At 33.5% G+C, this 22,837-nt stretch overlaps 2 protein-coding genes and 1 long non-coding RNA gene across 7 annotated transcripts; 1 reads left to right on the top strand and 2 right to left on the bottom strand.

The window, feature by feature from the left end:
- Positions 1-156: 156 nt before the first annotated feature.
- LOC146534525 (uncharacterized) lies at positions 157-4,055 on the bottom strand. 5 transcript variants are annotated; one of them, XR_014878450.1, is made up of 3 exons: positions 3,483-4,055; positions 1,752-3,141; positions 157-934 (listed from the first exon to the last, which is right to left on the bottom strand). It is a non-coding gene; the product is annotated as an uncharacterized LOC146534525 (long non-coding RNA). The 5 variants fall into 5 exon arrangements; XR_014878447.1 differs by lacking the exon at positions 3,483-4,055 and adding an exon at positions 3,285-3,436 and having other exon boundaries at positions 157-1,987; positions 2,904-3,141; XR_014878448.1 differs by having other exon boundaries at positions 157-3,141; positions 3,483-3,667.
- A 453-nt stretch (positions 4,056-4,508) lies between these two features.
- Positions 4,509-22,338, top strand: bel (ATP-dependent RNA helicase bel). The gene is made up of 13 exons (XM_085193732.1): positions 4,509-4,726; positions 6,859-6,946; positions 7,436-7,615; positions 8,800-9,074; positions 9,240-9,383; positions 9,815-10,026; positions 16,015-16,140; positions 16,628-16,982; positions 17,169-17,295; positions 17,828-17,980; positions 19,657-19,852; positions 20,389-20,558; positions 21,641-22,338. The coding sequence occupies exons 1-13, from the start codon at positions 4,682-4,684 to the stop codon at positions 21,745-21,747; spliced, it is 2,178 nt and encodes a 725-aa protein (XP_085049858.1). The 5' UTR covers positions 4,509-4,681; the 3' UTR covers positions 21,748-22,338.
- On the bottom strand, positions 14,664-15,389 carry LOC146534527 (uncharacterized). The gene has a single exon (XM_085193734.1). The coding sequence runs from the start codon at positions 15,387-15,389 to the stop codon at positions 14,664-14,666; it is 726 nt and encodes a 241-aa protein (XP_085049860.1).
- Positions 22,339-22,837: the final 499 nt, after the last annotated feature.

The raw sequence follows: 22,837 nt of genomic DNA on the forward strand, positions 1-22,837 counted from the left end.
TCAACATACCATTCTGAGAAGTAACTATTCCTTTGATTTAAAAGATATACAAATTCTAATATGACATAAAACTAATATTGTTGAGTGCAGAGGCCATAATTATTAAAAATATGAAAGTCATATAATAAACACAAATACAAATCACACACATCAAAATTAATTTCACATATTTTATTATTAATTATATAAAAAATCTCGTAATTTTAACTGTTTCTGGGCACATATTCTAAATAGTTTCACCACACTTCTCGACATATACTGTTAATATCCATCTGATATCCTTCTGGGCACTCTCTATTCACTACCGGAGCATCGTCATATCCAATGTCCTTTATAATTACATCATACTCCTGGATAGACTCTTCAAAGGTATCACGAACGAGGTTTGTGGAAACTATTCCCAATAATAATACAATCATTATAAAAATATATATTTTTCTTAACATTTTATAAGTGTCAAGTAGTAAGCTGAAATACGAAGTGAGGACTGAAAAATATGTGAGTGCATGAGGATACATTGAAGGTCAAACGACTACTTCCGTTAGGTCTGCCCACACACTGTCGGCACAATATGTATGATAATCATATCATTATTAAATGACCATTATGCGAATTTTATAGCTTTTCATGACATGGACATAGACATAGCAAAGAACTACATATGTTCCACATCCACATAGCGCCCACACGACATACTTATTGAAATAGCATTTAACATTTATCAATCAATAGCGGAGAAAATAATATAAATATAATTATAACTTATAGTTAGAACTAAAATCACAACCAACAAGTGTTAGCAGTTACTTAAGTAGTTGCTGTTTCATTGCGCTGGTCTCGGAACAGCTGGAAACCGGTCGATTGCGTTTGCGAGTGCATTTTTATTGTGTTTACTTAGAATCCTTCTTTTTCTGTGCTCCAAGGGACCGTAGACCTGGATATATGAAATTTATTTCAGTTCGATACTTACGCGATCGTGAACACAAATAGTTTTGAAAGACGGACAGACAGTCAACAAAGGGATCGTATAATGGTATATATATTCAAGACGGCATCCAAAAACACCTATTTTTTTGCATAGGTACACCATCTTGAGTGGTATTTCTCTAAAAATTATCTACTTTTAGTCCAACATAAACGGTGCCATCGGTGGTAGTGACACCGACAGTATTGTCAATGCAATTGTTGAGGCTGTCCTAGTGGATTACGCGAACCGTTTTCGAGGAGCCATTTCTTCAGACGGCGCCAACGCTATATTTCTATCGGAAATCATATCCTAGAACTACTTAGACCATACTTGGCGTTTCATAGCGCCTCTTTTGCCTAAGCCATAATAAATATTGTATAAATAAGAAATTGGAAATAAATCGATTGATATTGAATTTCTTTTATTTTTTCAATTTTTAAGTCAATTTACCAGTCTGGTATAAAATAATTTCATTTGAAGATATACAAATCTTAATGATATATTTTTAATAATATATTGTTGAGTGACGGAACTTAACGCCGCGCTTTGCCTCGACACTAGAGCGAAGAAATGAAAATATTAAATATATATTTTTTATTACCTCGAGTGGAAATCGAATCCACAACACGCGTTTGCAGTCGCACTTTGTGCTACTACTGGCCATAATTATTAAAAATATAAAATAATATATAAGTAATAAAATAAATAGACATACAAATCACACACATCAAAATTAATTTCACTTATTTTATTATTAATTATAAAAAATATTCGTAATCTTAACTGTTTCTGGTCATATATTCTAAATAGTTTCACCATGCTTCTCGACATTTATAGTTAATATCCATCTCATATCCTTCTGGGCACGATCTATTCACTACCGGAGCATCGTCAAATGCAACGTCCGTACCAATTACGTCATACTCCTGGATAGATTTCTCAAAGGTATCACCAACAAATAATACAATAATTATGAAAAAATACAATTTTCTTAACATTTTCTAACTGTCAAATAGTAAGCTGAAAAATGAAATGAGAACTGAAAAATATATGATTGATATGTTGAAGGTCAAACAACTACTTCCGTTAGGTCTGCCCACACACTGTCAACACAATTTGTATGATATATCATTTTTAAATTATCCTTATGCGAATTTTATAGCTTTTATTTTCATTTTCTATCTATAATTATATTATTTTAGATAGGAACTACTTTACTAAATCTACAATATCTATTAATAATATAATTAATAATCCTCAATATTACTTTTTATGAAATACAACAACTTTACATTAATTTTTATATACATAAAACTAATTCTTTTAGTAAAAAACAAGAACTTGTTAAGATACTTATTTACAATTCTAGCCAGAATTCAAAATAAAGCATGTTTAGTGGTAGAATTCAATGCTGTAGTTTGTCTACCTAAGTAGATATGGTATATCTAAATATTTTCTAGGGTAGGACTTCAGAAGGCACAACCATGCAAATAATTCTTTCCGCACCCCATCACGAACATAGTCAGATGTTAGGAATTGAATGGAAATTGATTATTCTGTGACAAAAACACTATGTATTACAATAATATTTAATTTTTATTGCTTTATAAATTTATCGCTTTTAAAACATTACTTAATATCCAATTTGTAATTATCAATCTAACATTAGCCCTAAAAATAAAAGCTTCTGAGTCTGTGACTATATAAGACAACTAAGCAATTATTGAGAGGGAAAACTAAATGTTTAAAGGTTTTTTTGTATTTTATGCTGTTTCATATTAGTATTTAGATATTTTTCATTTATATTATAATATAGATAAAAATAATGTAAAAAGTCAAATGCGTATATTACTGTTGTTGATACTACTACTGCTAAGTGAAAAATAAATGGTATATAAAAATATAAAATTTAACAACAATAAATCATCTTACTTACAATAAATACTCATACAAATCATTATAATTTTCTGTCACTATTTACACTGCAACTTTCAAGTTTTTGGAGGTGGGGGTGGTATTCTTTCACGGGGCTGTGGTGGTTGCTGACGTTCTCTTGGTTGTGGAGGTGATTTTGATGTAGCTTTCCGTGGTTCTGGTGGAGGTTGTCTAGGTCTCGGGTCTGGAGGTGCATGTCGAACTCTGGGTGTTGTAGATGTTTTAGTTTTTTCTTCCATCTATAAAATGCAATATAGCACTGTAATACTTGTCAGAGGTCAGAATTTTTAAATCAATTAATATTATTGATAAGCCAAAAACTTATGAAATATATTTGCAGTCATAGTCTGCCTGCAACTAATATCTTGAGTTCTGAAATTACCATACATCATATATGTATTGTGTGCTACAGACAATGCCTCCAGAATTCGGTGGAAACTTGGAAAGTGAAGAGCAGTGTCTTTATTTAATAGTACTAAGCTCCCTCTACCTTCTCTTCTCTGCTCTACGCGGGGTACAGATACAGCACAGAAGAAAAAAAAACAATAACAATAATAATAAAAAAGAAGTATAACCTTACCTGGATAAAATAAATAGTTTCTTAGTAAATATTACTTTAGTTTTTTTTGTTATTTACATAAATTACAAATAATTACTACACAATTTTTTTCTTTAAAACTTTTCAATTTTATTGATAAGCTTATAGAAAAATTTTATAACATAGGCTAGCCACACACACAGTCAATACAAAATTGGCAATAATATTGTTGTGGTCCCGCATACTACACAATATTATTGACGATATTTCGTCGTAAAATTTGACGCAGCCGCTCATTAGCTTTATTTGTGTGCGGACGTATTCAATCTAAAATAGGTAAAAAGCTATTGTTTCAGTTATTGCATTTCCGAACGAACCGCTGCTTAATACCACGGTGAAGAATGTTAGTCTCTTTATTATGGTAGTTAATAAAATTACATCCTTAGGTTCCCTCTGTTGCGTGCGGCGTACAGCATATAACTAATTTTATTAAAAGAGGAATTTAAAAAAAAATGTTTTTTTGTAAATATCGGGCAGCTTTTATGTATGTACTATTTTTTGCCTTTATCTCGACATGAATAAACTCTATTAAGCTTTATTAAAGTATAAGCGTCCGCCGCCTCCCTTGAGGTCTCTTATTCAACTAAAATATTGCCATACACCCGCACATGACAATATTATTGACAATAACCCTACCTCGCCCCGATATTGTCGTGGTATAAACAGAAGTTCCAAAAATCTACAATAATTTGACAACCAGCCGCGCACACAGACACACACAATATTATTGACAATACGTACTTTATTGACAATATTATTGCTCATTATTGGCCAGGCATAATAAATTAAATTCGTTTTATAAAACTATACATTTTTATAAATTAGTTATTAGTATACATGCTTAAACTAACAAATATTAAATAAAAATTGATATATTTATTTTATCATTAAAACAATTTTATTTTTGAATTTTTAGTTTCAAGTATATAGGTCATATTTATTTATAGATTATAATAGCTTTTGTATGGGTTGAATGAATGAATGAATGATATAACCAAAGACAAAGTCACGGTCTGTGAAGATGAACAAAAATTGCGAATGAAAAGTAATTCCAGGGAGAAAAATTGAAGGCTTTTCATGTGATTTTGTGAATTTGTGTTTGTGCAAAATTCATTGTAGACTGTGATTGTTTAGTATTTTTGGAGAAAAGTTCCCAAAAAAACGTACCGCTTGGTAGTAATATGAGTAATGTTACCAACCAAAATGGAACAGGTCTAGAGCAGCAGGTCGGTACCTCATGTACATGCACTTTGTATTGATTTTTGCTATAATGTATGAAAAATCATTCAAATGTAATTTTAATAGTTTAATATGACATTCATTTAGAAAGCTTTGTAATTCATTATGACTAATACTTAATTACTAGCGTTGAAATTTAGCTTTACGTGTCTTGGCATAACCAACATGGCGACTTGGCTCTTCTAAGGTATCTGATTGATTTTACGAGTCAACTATATAAATTAATATTCTTATTATATATTATTTTATAATTCTTATGAATGTCTTTAAAGTAGGTCATTGCCCTTACGGAAAAATATATTTTCTAAAATTTAAACAACATTTATAAAATTATAGTACTATAATCGAACAACAGTATTTTAGGACGTTAACTATATATTGTACATTATTAGACCAAATCATTAATAATAAAAATGCTTAATATAAATAAATAAATTTAATGACATACAAGTAGCTTAGGTATTAGGTATAATTCACAATTACTAGACTTTAAAAAACACCTTATCTAAACTATATTGCTAATAAAAAACCCACTGACTTTTAAATAACAATAATTATTAAACATTGTGAAATTATAATACAGTAACACATCACTTCCTTAAACCTAATAGATAAATACTATCAAACCATTCATATAAAATAATTATTATGAATCATAATATGAAACACCAAGTTGATTGACACATTATACCCATGTGAAATGTTAGTGATTTAAACTTAATATGTAGCATGTGATTTATAGAACTTATTGTAGTATACATTACAAGATGTTTAGGTTATAATAATATTCAAAGGAAATGCTTATTAATTATATTTTAATCAAAAAGAAATAGTAGCCTTTTAAAGCACCGTCATATTTTGTCCCATACAGCAGGGCATATTGAACCTGAGACATTGTTTCACACATTCCATTTTTTGAGAACTTGTATGTTGAATGGATGAACTCAGTTTAGTTCAGTTCTTAATTTATGATGCTTCGAACATGCCAGTTGAGAACTTCGCCAATGTCATCTTGTATGGAGAACACACAAATGGATGAACTCTACACTGAGCTTTATCTCAGTGCTCTAAATTCACAATTTAATACATCATATTCATCATTTTATCAAATTATTAATTTTACTTATTTTAAATTAGTTTTACTTTATACCTTTTTTTATACTTTTACTACAGTAATGCTGTTTATGTGATTGTTCCCGTATTTACAAGATGAAATAAAATATTTACAATAAGAATACGTAGAAAGAATAATCGTTTAAGTAAACTTCAAACTTTTAAGATATACATATAAGAAGAATTGTTGAAAAGATACATCAAAGAGGCTAGTCCTGTCGCAGGAGCACTAATTGTGACTGGTTGTGGGTTCAATCCCCACTCGACAATATGTAATATTTATTTACATGTGTATTTCCATTTCTTCGCTCTGGTGTTGAGTCAAATGTGACATTGAGTTGCTCCTCGCCTCTATGCCTCCAAAATTTGGTGAAATATGGGGAATAGAGTGTGTTAACACTAGGTTTCCTCTGCCTACCCTGATGTGTGCAGGATTTATTTGTTAATTTAAAGATACATCCAGCACAGCACTTTTGCCTCATTGCCTATGAAAATATCAAATATTTCATTTCATTCATTTGTAATTGCACACAACAACCTCAAAAATAATGTTGTTAACCAATAACATACGGTTAAAATTAAAATATGTATTTGAATTTTTAAAGTATGAATTGGAGGCTTAGGGAACCAAATTTGGGGGTGTATAGAGATTAATTTTGAATTGAAGTAATCACTTTGATGTGTAAAATTGTTAATTTAGTCTAAAGATTATTGTAGGAATTTGGAGTGAAAAACTAAATAATAAATACTATAGGTAAATAATAATTATTTATAGTTTCCTTGGGTTAAAGTGGTCATCATATCTTTATTAAATTAGCAACTGTCGGCTTTTTATTGGTAATCCAACTGACTATATAATACTTTGTAAAACAAATTAGTATTATAAGTGGCTATAGTCTATTTTTGTATAAAATGTTTTTTACTTTTAGTTAAGAAACATTATTTTAATAATTTTATAATTAAAGTCTTAATAACAGTAAAACAAACATCCCTTTTTAATTTGCAGCTTGCTGGTCTGGACTTGCAGCCTCAGGCTCCTAAGAGTACTGGCCGCTACATACCTCCTCATCTGCGTAGGCAGTTGGAGGCAAAAGGTGAGAAATTACATTCTGTTCCATATATATGTATATATTTAAAAACAAAGCAAATTAAAAAATTGAGTCATCAATTTACAAAATGGTTATTATTTGAGTGTATTTATTAATAAAATTGTGTTTGTGCATCTTTTATCCATGGCTTATGAAGCATGGTGGCCTAGGTCTTGGCTAATTTTTAAGTTAATTATCAAAATAGATAATGCGGAGTGGGCAAAGTGAAAGTAGTAAACTGATATATAGTTTTACTTGAAGGTTATTCCTACCAGGATGGATATAATATTTCCTTTTTGTTTCTTTTAATTGTATATTTCAAATTAATTGGTTCTTTTCATATGTTGTTCTTCATATAATTTGCTTTAAAGAAATACATATACGGTGTATTCGGGAGCAAATCTGTCTTAACAGGAGGTTATATACCAGGTATATGCGGGATTCAAAGGAAGTTAATAAAATAATAATATGTATGTATTGATGAATGTTGTCCAGGAGAAGAACCTAAGCGATCCAGCTTAGATTCTCGCCCCAGCGACGCGAGGGACAACCGTTCATCATACGGAGGCAACTCTAGGAGCTACGACCGTGGTGGTCGGCGCGACGACCGCGACCGTGACCGCGACCGTGACAACGATCGCGGCTACGACTCGCGATACCCGCGCAGGGACCGCGGTGAGTCTTTAAGGCCTTTTATTTTTTTCATTATACAAAATAGAATGCGACGGTTGTGGGTTCGATTCCCATTTGGCGGAACGATTTTTTTTTAATTTTCTCTCTCTGGTAACAAGATAAAGTGCGAATTCCGCTTTGTATACTAGTCCGCTGCAGTATTTACTTATTTTATTATAAACTAATTAATAATTGATACTTGTTTCACATGCTTTTAAGCAAATATCTATTTTAAAACATTTAAGTATTAAATGTACCTATTTTAAAATAGTTTTGTAAGCTATTTTGTTTCTTCAATTGTTTGTATTAGAAGACTTAACAGACAAAGATTTTATCGCATTTATATGAGTTTCCTCACATAGTTGCTATATGTCAATATGTCTATGTTTATGTTATCATTATCTTGTGCAGTAAAGCAATATCATATTATTATTCAACACACGTCTCGATTACACTTTGTAACTGGAAACTATGTTAGTGTCCCCACATTAAATGTTAATTGAGAATGCATTATTATTATTTAGTTATCTTGAAAATGATTATTTAAATTATGAATTATAAAAAGTATATACAGAGTATTTTTTGCATCTCCACTTTAAATGAAACCACTATTTTAACTACTCAATAAAAGTTTAATACAATTAAAACAAAAGAGATTTAAAAAAAAAAATAAAAGTTTTTTTAAACAAAAGAAAATATACAGCCGAATTGATAATCTCGTTTTCTTACAAAAGTCGGTTAAAAATAATTAATAAAATTATCGTTATAAAATAAAACGTCATTTGTTAAGAACACCGCCGCACACGCCTCATTCACGAAATCGAATTGTAGGTATTGGCGGAAAAGTTCAAAGTTAAACCTTTAGCAGTATTTTCGTAGTAGTAGGTGTTTACTTTAATGGTCTATCTATTCGTAACTTAGTCACACGTAATACAGTATGGATAAACATCGTGTAATGAAAAAAAAATCCTACGTCTAAAGTAGTTTGCAAGTAGTAAAGGCGCTTAATATTGTTTAATATTGTTATAATAGTGAGAAAAATAAAATTATCAATAATTATTTCCCCTGTAGTAGTAATTAGACCCACAATTGTTGCGTTTACAGTCATGCTATTCCACGACGGCCTTTACTGATTTGACGATGAACCCAACAAAATCTAAACTAAAATAATAACCATCACATTCCAGGTCGTGATTCAGGATATCAAAATGGCGACTCCGAGCGGTGGTCAGAGAACGACCGCTGGGGCTCCAGTGGCGGCAGCGCCGGTGGCGGCGGCGGTGGTGGGGGCGGTGGTGGGGGCTCTCGCGCCACGGCACCCTCTCGCGACATACGCCGCGACGAGGACTACAACGAGCCGCCGCAGCCGCGCAACGACCGCTGGAAGGAGCCGGAGCCCCGCCCGGAGAGATCCCGTTGGCCCTCCGACGATGTGCGGCGCAGCTCGTCTCGCAGGGACGAGGTATTTAATTACTATACTTGGTGAACGATATCTTTGTCATGGACATGAATGCAATATCTATCTAAAGTAAAGACCCTTTATATTTGTTAATTACAAATGCTCTTCGAAATTGATTATTACTACACTCAAATGTTACATATATTAACCAATAAAATAAATTCTCAGAACGACTGGACAGTCCCGCTACCTCGCGACGAGCGGCAGGAGCTGGAGCTGTTTGGCACTGGCAACACAGGCATCAACTTCTCCAAATACGAGGATATACCGGTTGAGGCCAGCGGCGACAACGTTCCGGACTTCATTACAAGTGTATGTTTTTGTTATTATTGTAGGTTTATCACTTTTTTATTGCCTGCTGCTAATTTAGTATTGAGTCAAACAATATTAATAATTACAATTTTTAACAAAAAAGAAACTGATTTCCACTGGATCCCTTAATTAGAATCTAACTAAACTTTCACCAAACTATAATTGAAGTGTATCCTTTCCAATAAAAAAAAGAATAATCGAAGCAGTTGGCGTGATATTCAGCTATTCATCCATTTGTCGCGCATACACCGTAAGAAAATTTAAGACTTATGTGATTTTCTTATGGATACCATAGTCATCATCAAAATCTGTTCTCCTAGTCAAAGGTTCAGAGGTAACAAACACAAAAAGTTATCAATTCACAAAACAGTTGAATTGATAACCTTAAGATATAGTTCTTTTAGATTTACTTTTCAACTTTTAATATACAGTTTGAGGACGTTAACCTGACGGAAATAATGCGCTCGAACATAGCGCTAGCACGCTACGACAAGCCGACGCCGGTGCAGAAGTACGCGATCCCCATAGTGCTGGGCCAGCGCGACGTGATGGCTTGCGCGCAGACCGGCTCCGGCAAGACCGCCGCCTTCCTCGTGCCCATACTCAACCAAATATACGAGGCGGGGCCTGTTAAACACGCGGGGTGAGGTCTTGAGTGATATATATATACAATACAATACAATACAATATACTTTATTGCACATAAAAAATTTACAAAAATTATATACAAAATACATTGAGACAACATGTACAATAAGGCGGCCTTATCGCTTAAAGCGATCTCTTCCAGGCAACCTTCGGTCGTTGGAGTTGTATAAAAAAGATGGTGGGTGGTGCATTAAATTGCAGGACATTGTTTAATAGTAGAAATAAAAATAAAATACATATACATATATATGTATATATATACTACAAATAAATATTTATATAAATAAATATAATAATAAACAATAAATAACATATATATATATATATACATACAAATCATAGATATAATATTTATACATTTCTAAAAAGTATTTTGAAAAGTAAAAGTATAAAACAAAGGCTAAATTAAATATTCATATAGTGGTTTTTAAGTGAAGTTTTAAATTTTTGTAAGGTTTTGGCATGCCTGACCTCAATTGGTAAGGAATTCCATAGTCGGGCAGCTTTAATAGTGAAGGAGTTAGTCAGAAAAGAAGAAGAGTGAGGAGGAATTTCAAGTAATAGATTTTTCTGGGAACGTAGGGAAAGTGAGTGAACATCATGTAGAAACCTGAATTGTTTCTTCAGATAAGGAGGAGTAGAAGGATTAAACAGCACGGAATAGAGAAGATGAAGTATATGAGTATTCCTGCGAAGGCGGATAGGGAGCCACTTGAGCTTATCACGAAATTCAGAAATATGATCATATTTACGTATACCAAATATGAACCTAATGCAAAGGTTTTGAAGTCGCTCAAGTTTATTCAGTTGCTCCTCTTTAATGTCGAGATAACAAATATCAGCATAATCGAGAATTGGTAATAGGAGTGAGTTTGCCAGCGCAATTTTGGTAGGTATTGGTAGGAAATTGCGCAGCCTACGCAGAGATGCAGAAGCAGCATAAATCTTTTTACTTATCTCTCCTATTTGGGGTTCCCAAGACAAATGCTTATCAATAACTACACCCAAATTCCTAACAGATTCCCTAAATGGAATGGAAGTTCCATCGATCATTATAGTGGGCATATGTGCTAAGTCAATTTTCGACAGTATTCTAGGACTACCGATAACAATTGCTTGACTCTTTAAAGGATTTATAGTAAGTCCAAAATGTTTGCTCCAAACTGAAATTTGCTCAAGATCGTTATTAATGTTCTGGATGGTATTGGGTAGCTCAGTGAGAGTACCTTGTGAGTAGATTTGTAAGTCGTCTGCATACAGGTGGTAGAGAGAAGAAATTTTAAGACAGATGGTATTAATAAAAATTGAAAAAAGGAGAGGGGACAACACGCCACCTTGTGGGACGCCAGCACTAGTGAAAGACCATTCAGAATATGAATCATCTATTCGAATGCGCTGTCGGCGTCCGCACAAGTAAGAACGAAACCAATCAATTACCTCAGGAGATATGTTAAGAGAAGTCAGTGATGCAAGTAAAATGTCAAAATCAACAGTGCCGAAGGCATTACTAAAATCTAATAATGTCAGCACCGTTATCTTCCGATCATCCATGCCATGTCTGATGTCATCGGTGATCTTGACTAGAGCAGTAGTCGTACTATGACCATGGCGAAAGCCGGACTGTAAGGAGTTTAGGAAATTGTGTTTTGAAAGGAATGTGCTTAGTTGTTTATGTACAAGGCGTTCTAGCACTTTAGATAACAATGGAAGGATAGAAATCGGACGATAATCGGAAAAGGAAGACGGATTAGATTTTTTTGGTAATGGGAGAATTTGGGCATCTTTCCAAATGGAAGGGAAATCACCGTGGAGAATGGAACGATTTAAAATGGATGTAATTACAGGTGCTAATAGATCTATTATAGGAATGATCATTTTACGACTAATGCAGTCAGCGCCGACTGCACCCGACTTAATAGCGATAATATTTCTCTTAACATCACATACAGTGAATTGACTAAATTTAAAAGGAGGAGTCTGTGGAGCGGGTAAAGAGGAAAGATCAATTAATGTTTTCAATTTATTCGTACTATCGATTGTACTAGAAGAAGTGAAATGTTGATTAAGAGAATTTAAATCTAAATTTGTTGGATTAACTGTATGTTTTGTTTTACCGACTCCAAGGGATTTAAGAAATTTCCAGACTTTAGCTGGATCATCTTCTTCGATTACTGATTTATAGATATGGCGTCGTTGACTATCTCTACAAACCCTGTTGCAGCGATTACGAGCTCTCACATATTTATTTCTATTTGCCTCACTTCCGTCAGAAATATATTTACTCTTAGCGGTATGTTTTTTTTCCTGCAGTTTCTTTATGTCCGCAGTAAGCCATGGTGCAGGAAGATGTTTAATTCTAACCGGTCGGACTGGTGCATGAGTATCATAAAGAGTTATTAAAAAAGAATTAAAAATAGTAATTTGTTCATCTACTGTTCGAGCATTATCAATGACAGTCCAGTCAATTTTACTGGCATCTTCAGTTAACCGCTCCGAATCCATACCTCCAAAATTGCGCTGCAGAAGAATTCTTGATTTTGCTTTAGGAGGTCTAACTTTGTAAGATACGTAAAGAAGATCATGATAGGAGAATGCTAGCGCAGGACATTGGCCATGCCTCGCGACATGGTCAATGGAAGATACTAAAATTAAATCAAGAAGAGAAGGATTAGAATGTGGAAAGTGATGAGTTGGTGCTAGAGGTAAAATGTTTAAATTAGTTGAATTTACTAAACTTTGTAAACGAGACGCTCGACTATCGTTTTTAAAAAGACAAGTGTTAAAGTCTCCCATTATCAAAGTATGCTCATAAGAGGGCATAAATTGATCGACCAGGATTTCAAATGACGAGAAATAGTCAACTGTAAGGTTAGGACTGTAAAAAACCCCAAGAAGTAGTTTGGTATGATTTAATATCACTTCGATAAATAAATGTTCCGCATATGCGTTGTCCTGTGGTAGTGATGTACTTACAATTGAAAAAGGAATATGGGCACGCAAATAAATTGCAACACCCCCACCAACCCGTCCAGTACGATCATTTCTAATCAATTGAAATCCCGGCAGTGAGTAGGAGGTTGACTGTAAGCATGGTTTAAGCCATGATTCTGATATTAAGATGGCATGTATGTCTTTACTATCGAAAGATGACAATAAATCAGGATAGTGTGCTGGAATACTCTGAGCGTTTATATGGATAATATTAAAGTTTTTCGGGACGTCCGAGAAGAATGAATTAAGATTTTCATTTAGTGATGGGATGCTAGGGATACTGCCGTTGCTGTCGCTGCCTTCGGAAATAGAAGATAAAGATAGGAAGGAATTATTACTAGTATCGTTCGAAGCCATTATTTATATATAAGATACAGAAAAATAAATTTGTATAAATATTAATAAATAAATATAAAAAAAAATAGCAGTATAATATAAAAATATAAATATATATGAAATAATAATAATAAAATCAAGGTTTTATACAACAACATTCCCGCCAGTTGCAAGAAAGACATCAAAAAGAACAAAAAAATAAATTCAAAAAAAAAAAAAAATCTCACTTTAAAATAGTAAAAAACAATAAAGGAGAAAAAAAAAAAAAATCAATGAACTGCATTGTTGTTGTTGCAGTAATGATTCAATTTATGTACAGTACAAGAATCCGAACTAAGCGCTTATCATAAGTTAACTGTGCTTCGAACAATGTTATTTGACAGATATTTACAAAACAAAACTCAGTCACAAAAGCAACAATTTTAGAAAAAGCACAAAAGTAAAATATTTTTAAAGTTTTCCATTGAAAAAGTTATTACTTTTTTAATAATTAGAAACTTACATGGGCAATGATGTCCTATAATATACCAAACAAAATAATTTTAAGCACAAAATGAGTTAAACCTAAAGCTTGAAATTTTTGATTAATTATATGAAAGGCTCCTAAGGGCTATACTTAGTGGTTCTTTTATTACAATTTTATACTATCTACATAAAGTATATACAGACATCAATACACTATTATCAATGATATACTTAAACTGAAAATTTTCAAGTCAAAATAATCATTTTACTTTTTGCATGATTACATTAAAAAACTAAATTTCTACCTTAAAACATCAATATTCACTAATTAATTTTAAAATGGAAAAGAAATCACTCACATATTACATCTGCATATGATTACAATCAGTCTATAGATAGGAGACAGTTCCTGTATCTAACACATATTTGGGTACTATTCTAAATAACAAAATCAATTATTTTATGTCTAAGAAATGATTATTAAACTATTTTGACAGTAAGAGAATAGTGAATTTCTACTAAATGTTTGTGAAATTTTGTTGATTTATATTTTAGTAAATTTATGCTGATGGCATAACATATTAGTTTAATATCTTAAATTTTTCAAATTAATTATTTCTGTAAAGTCCTGACATGATTATTTTAGTCTTTGGTTTATTAAAGAATTCAATAAAAGTTAACTATCTTAAAAATAAAATAATATTTCCATAAATTGAATCAACAAAACAGAATACAATAATATGAGGGTAAACTGGCATTAAATGATAAATAGAACTATGGTTACAATAAAATCAACAAAAGTAATATAGAAATAATAAGAGAAAAATACATAAACAAAAACTATTTTTTTACCACTCGTTTGACTCGGGGAGCCAAAATTTTGTCTGATGTTTTAGCAATGGTGTTTTGCACAACAGGAGACTTATTATTGGAACATGAAATTGCAACAACCTCGGCTTTGGTTTCAACTTGGTGTTGGGACCCGTCCGGCGCTATGATATGGATCCAGCCTCTTCTCGACCAACACTTATTAACCCCGAATCGCTGTCTTGCCTCTAGGAATGCTTTATGGCGTTCTTTAGTGAGATACTCGGATTGAGTGATACCGGTGCCTTTTAATTTACCTTTGGCAAACCAAACCATGTCCCGTGTCGATACATCAGCAAATTTTACTACTATAGGCCTTGGTTTTTCAGCATATTTACCCAAACGATATGAAGATTTTATACTGGAAGAGGAAAAATTAGGCAACATCAAATGCTTACCTATCAACCCAGTAATAGATGTTTTTATATCTTCGGATCTTTGTTCAGACACACCGTGAAATAAAATAACCTTATGCCTTCTTTTCATCTCCTGCCTATCTACTTCAGTAGCAAGAAATTCCACTTGTCGCTGCAAAGTGTTCAAGAGGGAAAGTATGAGACCTTTAAATTGTTGGAATTCAGCTGCTAATGAAGATGTTGAGACTGGTGAAGCTGTCTTGTGCAAGTCCCGTTGAAATTCACTCATTTTTGTTGTGAATAAATCAGTTAATGCAGTCATTGACTCCTTGATTGACTCCATATTTTCGAAAAAATGCAAAGTGAAAGTAAAAAAGTGAATTTATGTAGGATTCTTCTTGCTGGTGGGTAATGTTAATCACATTAGCACATCTTTGTAAAAACACACTAATTATTATGTTTTTATTGAATTTAACAAAGCAGCTGTTATGAACAGTTGTTATTAGTTTCACTCCTACCCACGAAAAAAAAAAAAAAGCAAAAAAAAAAAAAAAATAGTATGGTGTGTGAGCTGTGGTCACCCTGAAGTTACGTTCTCGTACTTTTTGTTATTTTCTTCTGGAGTGAACAATGCACAAAAGTTCTGGAAATCTAACTTCCCTGAGGTTCACTTATTGGTTGCAAAAAATATTTTTATTTTTATATAGAAATTTTGCATTTAATATTCTTGGTCTTTTATTGTGAAGTAACGTTTTTATACTTTGCTTTGATATTTCACTAGTTTTAGTTGTCGAATGTTTTGATTTTTTTAGAATTAAAAAATGTAATGAAATAAAATTAGTTACTTGAGAACACTCTTTTTACTAATTGTTACTTATTAGGACAAAGATATTTTACTTATTATGCTTTTATATTTACAAACCTACTAAGGTTAATGGACGTTATAAAACTTGTTTTCTATCCTCCAGACAACCAAAACGCAGCAAACAGTATCCCCTAGGGTTGGTGCTCGCGCCAACGCGTGAGCTCGCCACACAGATATACGACGAGGCCAGGAAGTTTGCGTACCGTTCTCGTGTCCGGCCTTGTGTTGTGTGAGTACTACAGTTTATTATTATATACATACAAATTTTCTTGAAAATTGATTTGGCATTTGCCAACTATGTGTATGGATGGACATGATTTCTAAGATAACCTGATTCCACATTTGATACGAAAATGCTTGAGTTTTTTTTTATCTGATACATTTTTTCCTAGGAAATCCAATGTCATTCAATCCAATCTAATGTCATCAAGACAATCCAATGTCACAAGACACTCCATTCTCTACTTTTCGCTCACTTTTAAATTTCGAGACATTGCGTTAGGATATCTTCTTTCCAGAAGAAGAAAATAATAATTAAAACCGCAACCTTCGCGTTGGCAATCAAATACCGTTTCACTAGGTCACTGGCCTCAATTTTATAGATCTGTTACATATGATATAAAAGATTTACTCAAGTTATTTAAAGTTTAATATTATATATGAAATAAATCCTAAATATCCATAATTAATGATTAATTTTATCTATAAACATATAGATACGGTGGTTCCCCGATCCTCGACCAGTTCCGCGAGCTGGAGCGCGGCTGCCACCTGCTCGTGGCGACGCCCGGCCGCCTCGTCGACATGCTGATCAGAGGCCGCGTTGCCCTCGACCACTGCCGCCATCTCGTCCTCGACGAGGCCGATCGGATGTTGGACATGGGTTTCGAACCCCAGATCCGCAAGATAGTGGACTGCCATACTATGCCCAAGACCGGCGACCGCCAAACACTTATGTTCTCCGCCACCTTTCCCAAGCAGATACAGGCCTTGGCTCAGGACTTTCTCCACAATTATGTGTTCCTCGCTGTGGGTCGTGTTGGATCTACGTCTGAAAATATTACACAAAAAGTAAGATATATTATGTTATGTTGATAATAGTTTTTTAATTTTAGTTAGTAGTTATTTATTCGGTAGTTAGTTTTTTAGTTAATAGTTTTGAGTAAATAAATAGACTGATAAGAAAAAAAATTCTGGACTATTTATATGACGATCGTAGTATTAAATACAAATTTTAATAGGTAAAATTTTCCATAGGTGGTGTGGGTAGAGGAACCAGATAAGCGATCCTTTTTATTGGATCTATTGAACGCATCTAACTTATTGCAACGCTCGCGACCTGAAGAAGACCAGCTTACCCTCGTCTTTGTTGAAACGAAAAAAGGTAAATAAAATTTAACTGTAGTTAATAGATTAAGTATACTTAGTTTTGCCGATAGAAAAATCTGTAATGTTATTATTTTATTAGATTATTTAAAGTATTTCTTATTCATTACATAAACAAACGTTATGTCATTAGCACTTTGCGCTTAAAGTTAAATAATGCAAAATTTTATACAACTCCATCTCCATAAGTTTTCTGGCAAATGAATCTCATTTTTTTCCTTGAAGTATAAATTTAACGACAATTATTACACATTTTAAATTAATGTCTACATGTATGTCTTCATGTATGTAGGGGCAACTTCATGTTAAGACTCCATTCTCCACTTTTTGAAAAATTTTCGAGAGTTTCCGTGTTAGAGATCTCAATGCTTTTCTTTCACTACCAGTGAGATAAAATGGGAATAATATCTCCAAATTGGAATCAGGCTCATGAGCAGAGCGTTTACAGTTTGTACTGTTGCACCACTGCAACTTCAAATATAAAAATCATATAAACCTTATATATCATTTAAATTTATTTTTGTCCCCAGGTGCAGATCAGCTCGAAGAGTTCCTAGACGCTGATGGCTACCCAGTGACGTCGATCCACGGCGACCGCAGCCAGCGTGAACGTGAGGAGGCTCTGCGCCGCTTCAGATCCGGACAGACTCCTATATTGGTGGCCACCGCTGTTGCTGCTAGAGGTCATTTTGTATTTACTTGTATTTAGTTTTAGATTGTAATTTATGTAGTTAATAGTAGTTCATTTTTGTAATAATTAATATGGAATTCCATTTGTTTTTATGAACTGTTTTCAAATATGAAGAAAATTATGCGTTACATAAAAAATCATTGCATTTTCATATTTAATTTGAAGTACTTATCCTATCCTATATCTTATAAAACAAAGTCGCTTTTCGTGTCTGTCTGTTTTTTCTAACTCTTCTTCTTCTAAACCACCCAACGGATTTTGATGCGGTTTTCACCATTAGGTCGAGTATTTTTCATAGAAGGTTTATATATAGTTTATTATTTGTACATTCTTATGTAAATTAACATAAATACGATAAATGTGTACAAAGTCCTACCCGTTGAGACACTTTCGCGCATGCGCTGCTTTAATGGTAAGTACTACATGAAAAAAATGTACTGGAGTATTGTTCCTCTTAATAAGATCTACAAAAAAGTCAGCGACGGCATATTCGTATCTTTTAAGAATAACGTGTAGCGATCATTTTTCCGTCTAAAAATAATAATTTCAATATATTTTTTATTGTGAGTCATATTTTTCTATAATGGTATTAATCCTTATCCTTTAAAATACCTTATTAATTTTCTACTTTAAACGAAGCCTGCGTCTATAGCAACGAAGATTTAGATGCGTTTACACGTATTGTATAATCGGAGTTGAATGTATTATTTCAGCGCGATATATTTGGTTTCATATTTTTTGTAGTAGTTATAAGTAGGTAGGTTTTTGTTTATAATTTCTTCCGTTTAAAAATAGTCATTTAACTATCTAAAAATAGTCATTTAAATATATTTTAATAAGTACTTGAAAAGATTAGTAGCACAGATTTAAAATTACGGTACCTACTAAAAAATCCTTGCTATGTAAAACAATTGGAAAATCCTTATTGAAACTACGAAAATGCGGGTTGCATTAGGGTTTAATTAATTTCACATTATCTTAAGTGCTTTGCAAACATACATTATATTAATAATCCAGTAGTAAAAACGGGCGAAGCCGCAAGAGGGTCGCTAGTTGTTGCTAATAAAATAGTAAATATTTTGACTTCACATGGCATAGAAAAAAAAATTATAAATGCCTAGAGATAAGTTTTGTTGATATTATTTTATTAGTGCTATTAGTGTTATTAACATAAGATCATAATTATAATCATCTTGCACTTTCTCACTAACTAGATATCCTTTGTCCATCCATATCTGTCATATGATTTTGTGAACTTGTATCTAACTTTTTATAAGTCATATTTCATGTCATTTATACATCTATTAATCAAAAAATATTCACTGATCATATAAAGCCTTCATATAAAATGGATTGCAGGTAGGTGACTCCTTCGTTTCTTTTTTAATAGTGCACATTTGTAGAAACTATATATATAATGTGTAAATAAGATAAAACCCAATTAAAACTAACCAAACATGCAATTTTTTTGTTAAAATTGGATTTTATAAAATTCAATTAACAAACACATTCATTTACAATTATAAAGATGTACATTACGGTCGACGAGTAGTGGTTGCCCTGAAGTTACGTTTTCTAAACTTGCGTATTCTTCACACAACACTTCAAAAAAATTAAAATCAAATCTTAGCAGCTACAACTTTAACATCTAAAATCTGACACATTCAGGCTTGGACATACCCCACGTGCGCCACGTGATCAACTTCGACCTCCCATCTGACGTGGAGGAGTATGTGCATCGCATCGGTCGTACAGGCCGCATGGGCAACCTGGGTGTCGCCACCTCCTTCTTCAACGACTCCAACCGCAGCCTCGCGCGCGACCTCGTCGAGTTGCTGGTGGAGGCGAAGCAGGATGTGCCCAAGTGAGTACAGTTAGTTGGACCTATTTAGATAAACAGATATCGAATGTCATACATTCAAAGATATATGAACAAGTATACAGATACTTAAACTAGATACTAAAACACAGGTTTTAGATCAACAATATCTAATGTTATATCTTTATAGACGCTCAACAAAGCAATGTTTTCTTTTTAAATATTAAATTTTCATTTTTATTAAATAGAATGCACTGACTATTATGTCTGTCTATATAATCGGTTTGTAGTCATAGGCGTATTTAGAGAAATTTTTTAGGGGCCTTGTTGGCCAGCTGATCTTTTGTGTATGGTAAAACCTAATGGTTTTACTTTTCTGTTTTTAAAAGTTCTGAGGTGGGCATGGAGTGTGTATTCCTCCCCCCATTCCTATGGGGTTGCTCATGGCAGTTCATATAATAATGAACATATATAATAAATGTAAATGTAAGAAAAAAATAAACTTTATAAATGTTATTATTGTTCTTCTACTATTATATAATATATAAATTCAATAAATAATTTAACATTCTCCCCCACAGTTGGCTAACGAGTGCCGCAGTGGACGGTCGCTCGGGCGGCGGCGGGCGGCGCGCCGGCAGCCGGTCGAGCGGCGGCCGCTTCGGCTCCAGCGGTGGCTTCGGAGCGAAAGATTTCCGTACTCAGCCCAGACAGGCGCCGCGCTCTGCTGGACCCTCTGCTATTGGTTCTGGTAAGTTATTATAATTTTTATCTAAATTTTAATTTAGTAATTGATATCATCGCTCTGGTTACAATATAAAGCTTTTAGTTCCACCAATCAACACGAATAAGAGATGATATGTCTTGAAAATACAGCAGAAACTAAGGAATGGTGTCTGAACACTAGGTTCACTCTGCTTGCCATGCTAATATGTAAGTGAGGTAAACTAGCTTTATATCTGGCCGGGTAGTTAGAGAGGACAGAGAGTCAAACGATATGGTCTCGTATGGTATTATTGATATTGCGTATTCAAATGTCAATGGAGGTGTCCACTACATCTTTTACATCACTTTTGCATCAAATGTTATTGTTTAAAGTAGTTTCGTTTAAGTATGTAAAAATGGCAAAGGCCAAAGGTTGATGAATGGAGCTTGGAAGCACTCTAGTATTTGTAAAACTGATTTTTATTATTAATCAAAATTTTGTTCATGTCAAAATAAAAGTTAGCAATAAAAAAATAGCATTAATTTTAATATTTAGTTTTATACAGTGATTAGCGGACGCGCGCAGCTTCGCTTGCGTATTTAGGGGGTGAATTCTAAAAAACCATGAAACACATGTTCAATTAAATATTTTTAAGAGTCAAAATTTAAAATTTTATTATAATCGGTGGCGTTTTAAAGATGTTTCCATACAAACTTTCAACCCCTTATTTGCACCCTTAGGGAAAGAATTTTAGAAAACGATGAAACACGTATTCAATTAAATGCTTTTAAAAATCTAAATTTCAAGTTTTATAAAAATCGGTGCCGATTTAATTTTTTTTCCATACAAACTTTCAACCCCTATTTCTACCTTTTAGGGTTAAAATTTTTCAAAATCCCTTCTTAGTGGATGTCCAGATTACGAAAGTAAACATCTGTCCAAATTTCACGTTTCTATCAGCGGTTACGGCTGTGCGTGCGTCTTACCTCAGTCAGTGAGGACAAGTCCTTTTATATATATAGATTAGAATTAGTAATGACTATTTTTGTATTTTTACATTGTTTCGATATTTGGATTTTGTTTAATTGACACAGATGAAGTAATTATATTACATTTATTTGATGCAGGATTCGGTTACGGCGGCGGCTCGTATGGCGGCAACTACGGCGGCTCGTACGGCGGTGGCGGTGGCGGCGGCGGCAACAGCGGCGGTCCCGACTGGTGGGGCTCGTAAGCGCGACGCACTGCCCGCCCCCCGCGCGGCACACGGCCAGAGCTACATACAACATGTCACAAGTTTTCCAAATTATCGAATTACCGTTTATGAAATACAATGATACTACTCTCACTCTGGCCCAACGCCGTCCCCTTGTGCCACAGCGCGGTGCGACCGCTGAATCTCTCTTGAATCATTAATTATTATATATTACAATTGCGATATGCTGACGAGAGGGGCGCCCCCCGCGTGGCTCTCGGTCGTTATCATTTTTCGATATGATGTGAGTAGTTGATTAATATAGAAATATTTTTGATGTTCAATCTGTATCGTGAATTTGTTCGAATGTATTACGATTTTTTCTATTTTTCCGACTGTCTGTCTGTCTGTCTCGTCGCTGACTCACCACTACCGATATAAAGTTTTGAAGCATTTACGCACCCTAATGTCGATGTAGCTATTTAACGCAGTAGATATGGTCGAGATTACCGATACAGTATCATAGTTTATACTAAAATTTGTCGTAGATTACCGTAATTGTAACATCTGTCAACATCGTGGTCTATTATTTGAATGTGAATTTACCAATAAAATTGATGAAACAATAAATGTTTGTTTTATTTATTTGATCTCTAAGCCCTAAGTTTGTGAAAACTTAATATCTTATAAGAACTTTAAATACAGTTAAGCTGTCGTGTTATGTTAAACTGTATATTATTAACGCTATATTTAATCACTGACTTACTAATGATTGGTCTTGGTCTAAAAATGAACTAAATTGACAGTTTGTGGTCAATTTATTTTTTTATAATAAACTAGCGGCCCGCTCGCGGTTACACCCGCGTGAACTATGTCATTATTAATTTCTGTCTCCATGACTACGTCCTAGTGACGTCTATGCAAAATTTGAGACTCCTAGCATTTGTAGTAACGAAGTTTCATACAAACTTTCGACCCCAAAAACAACCCCTTAGAAGTCGAATATTGCAAATTCCCGTCTTAGCGAGCACCTACGTCCTATAAATAACTCCTATGCAAAATTTGAGATTCCTAGCACCTGTAGTTTCTGAGATTTCGTGATGAGTGAGTGACCTTTCGATTTCATATA

This window comes from Heliconius melpomene, chromosome 11 (assembly GCF_056956725.1).
Source record: "Heliconius melpomene rosina isolate 202511_hmr_F chromosome 11, ASM5695672v1, whole genome shotgun sequence".
NCBI lineage: Eukaryota > Metazoa > Arthropoda > Insecta > Lepidoptera > Nymphalidae > Heliconius > Heliconius melpomene.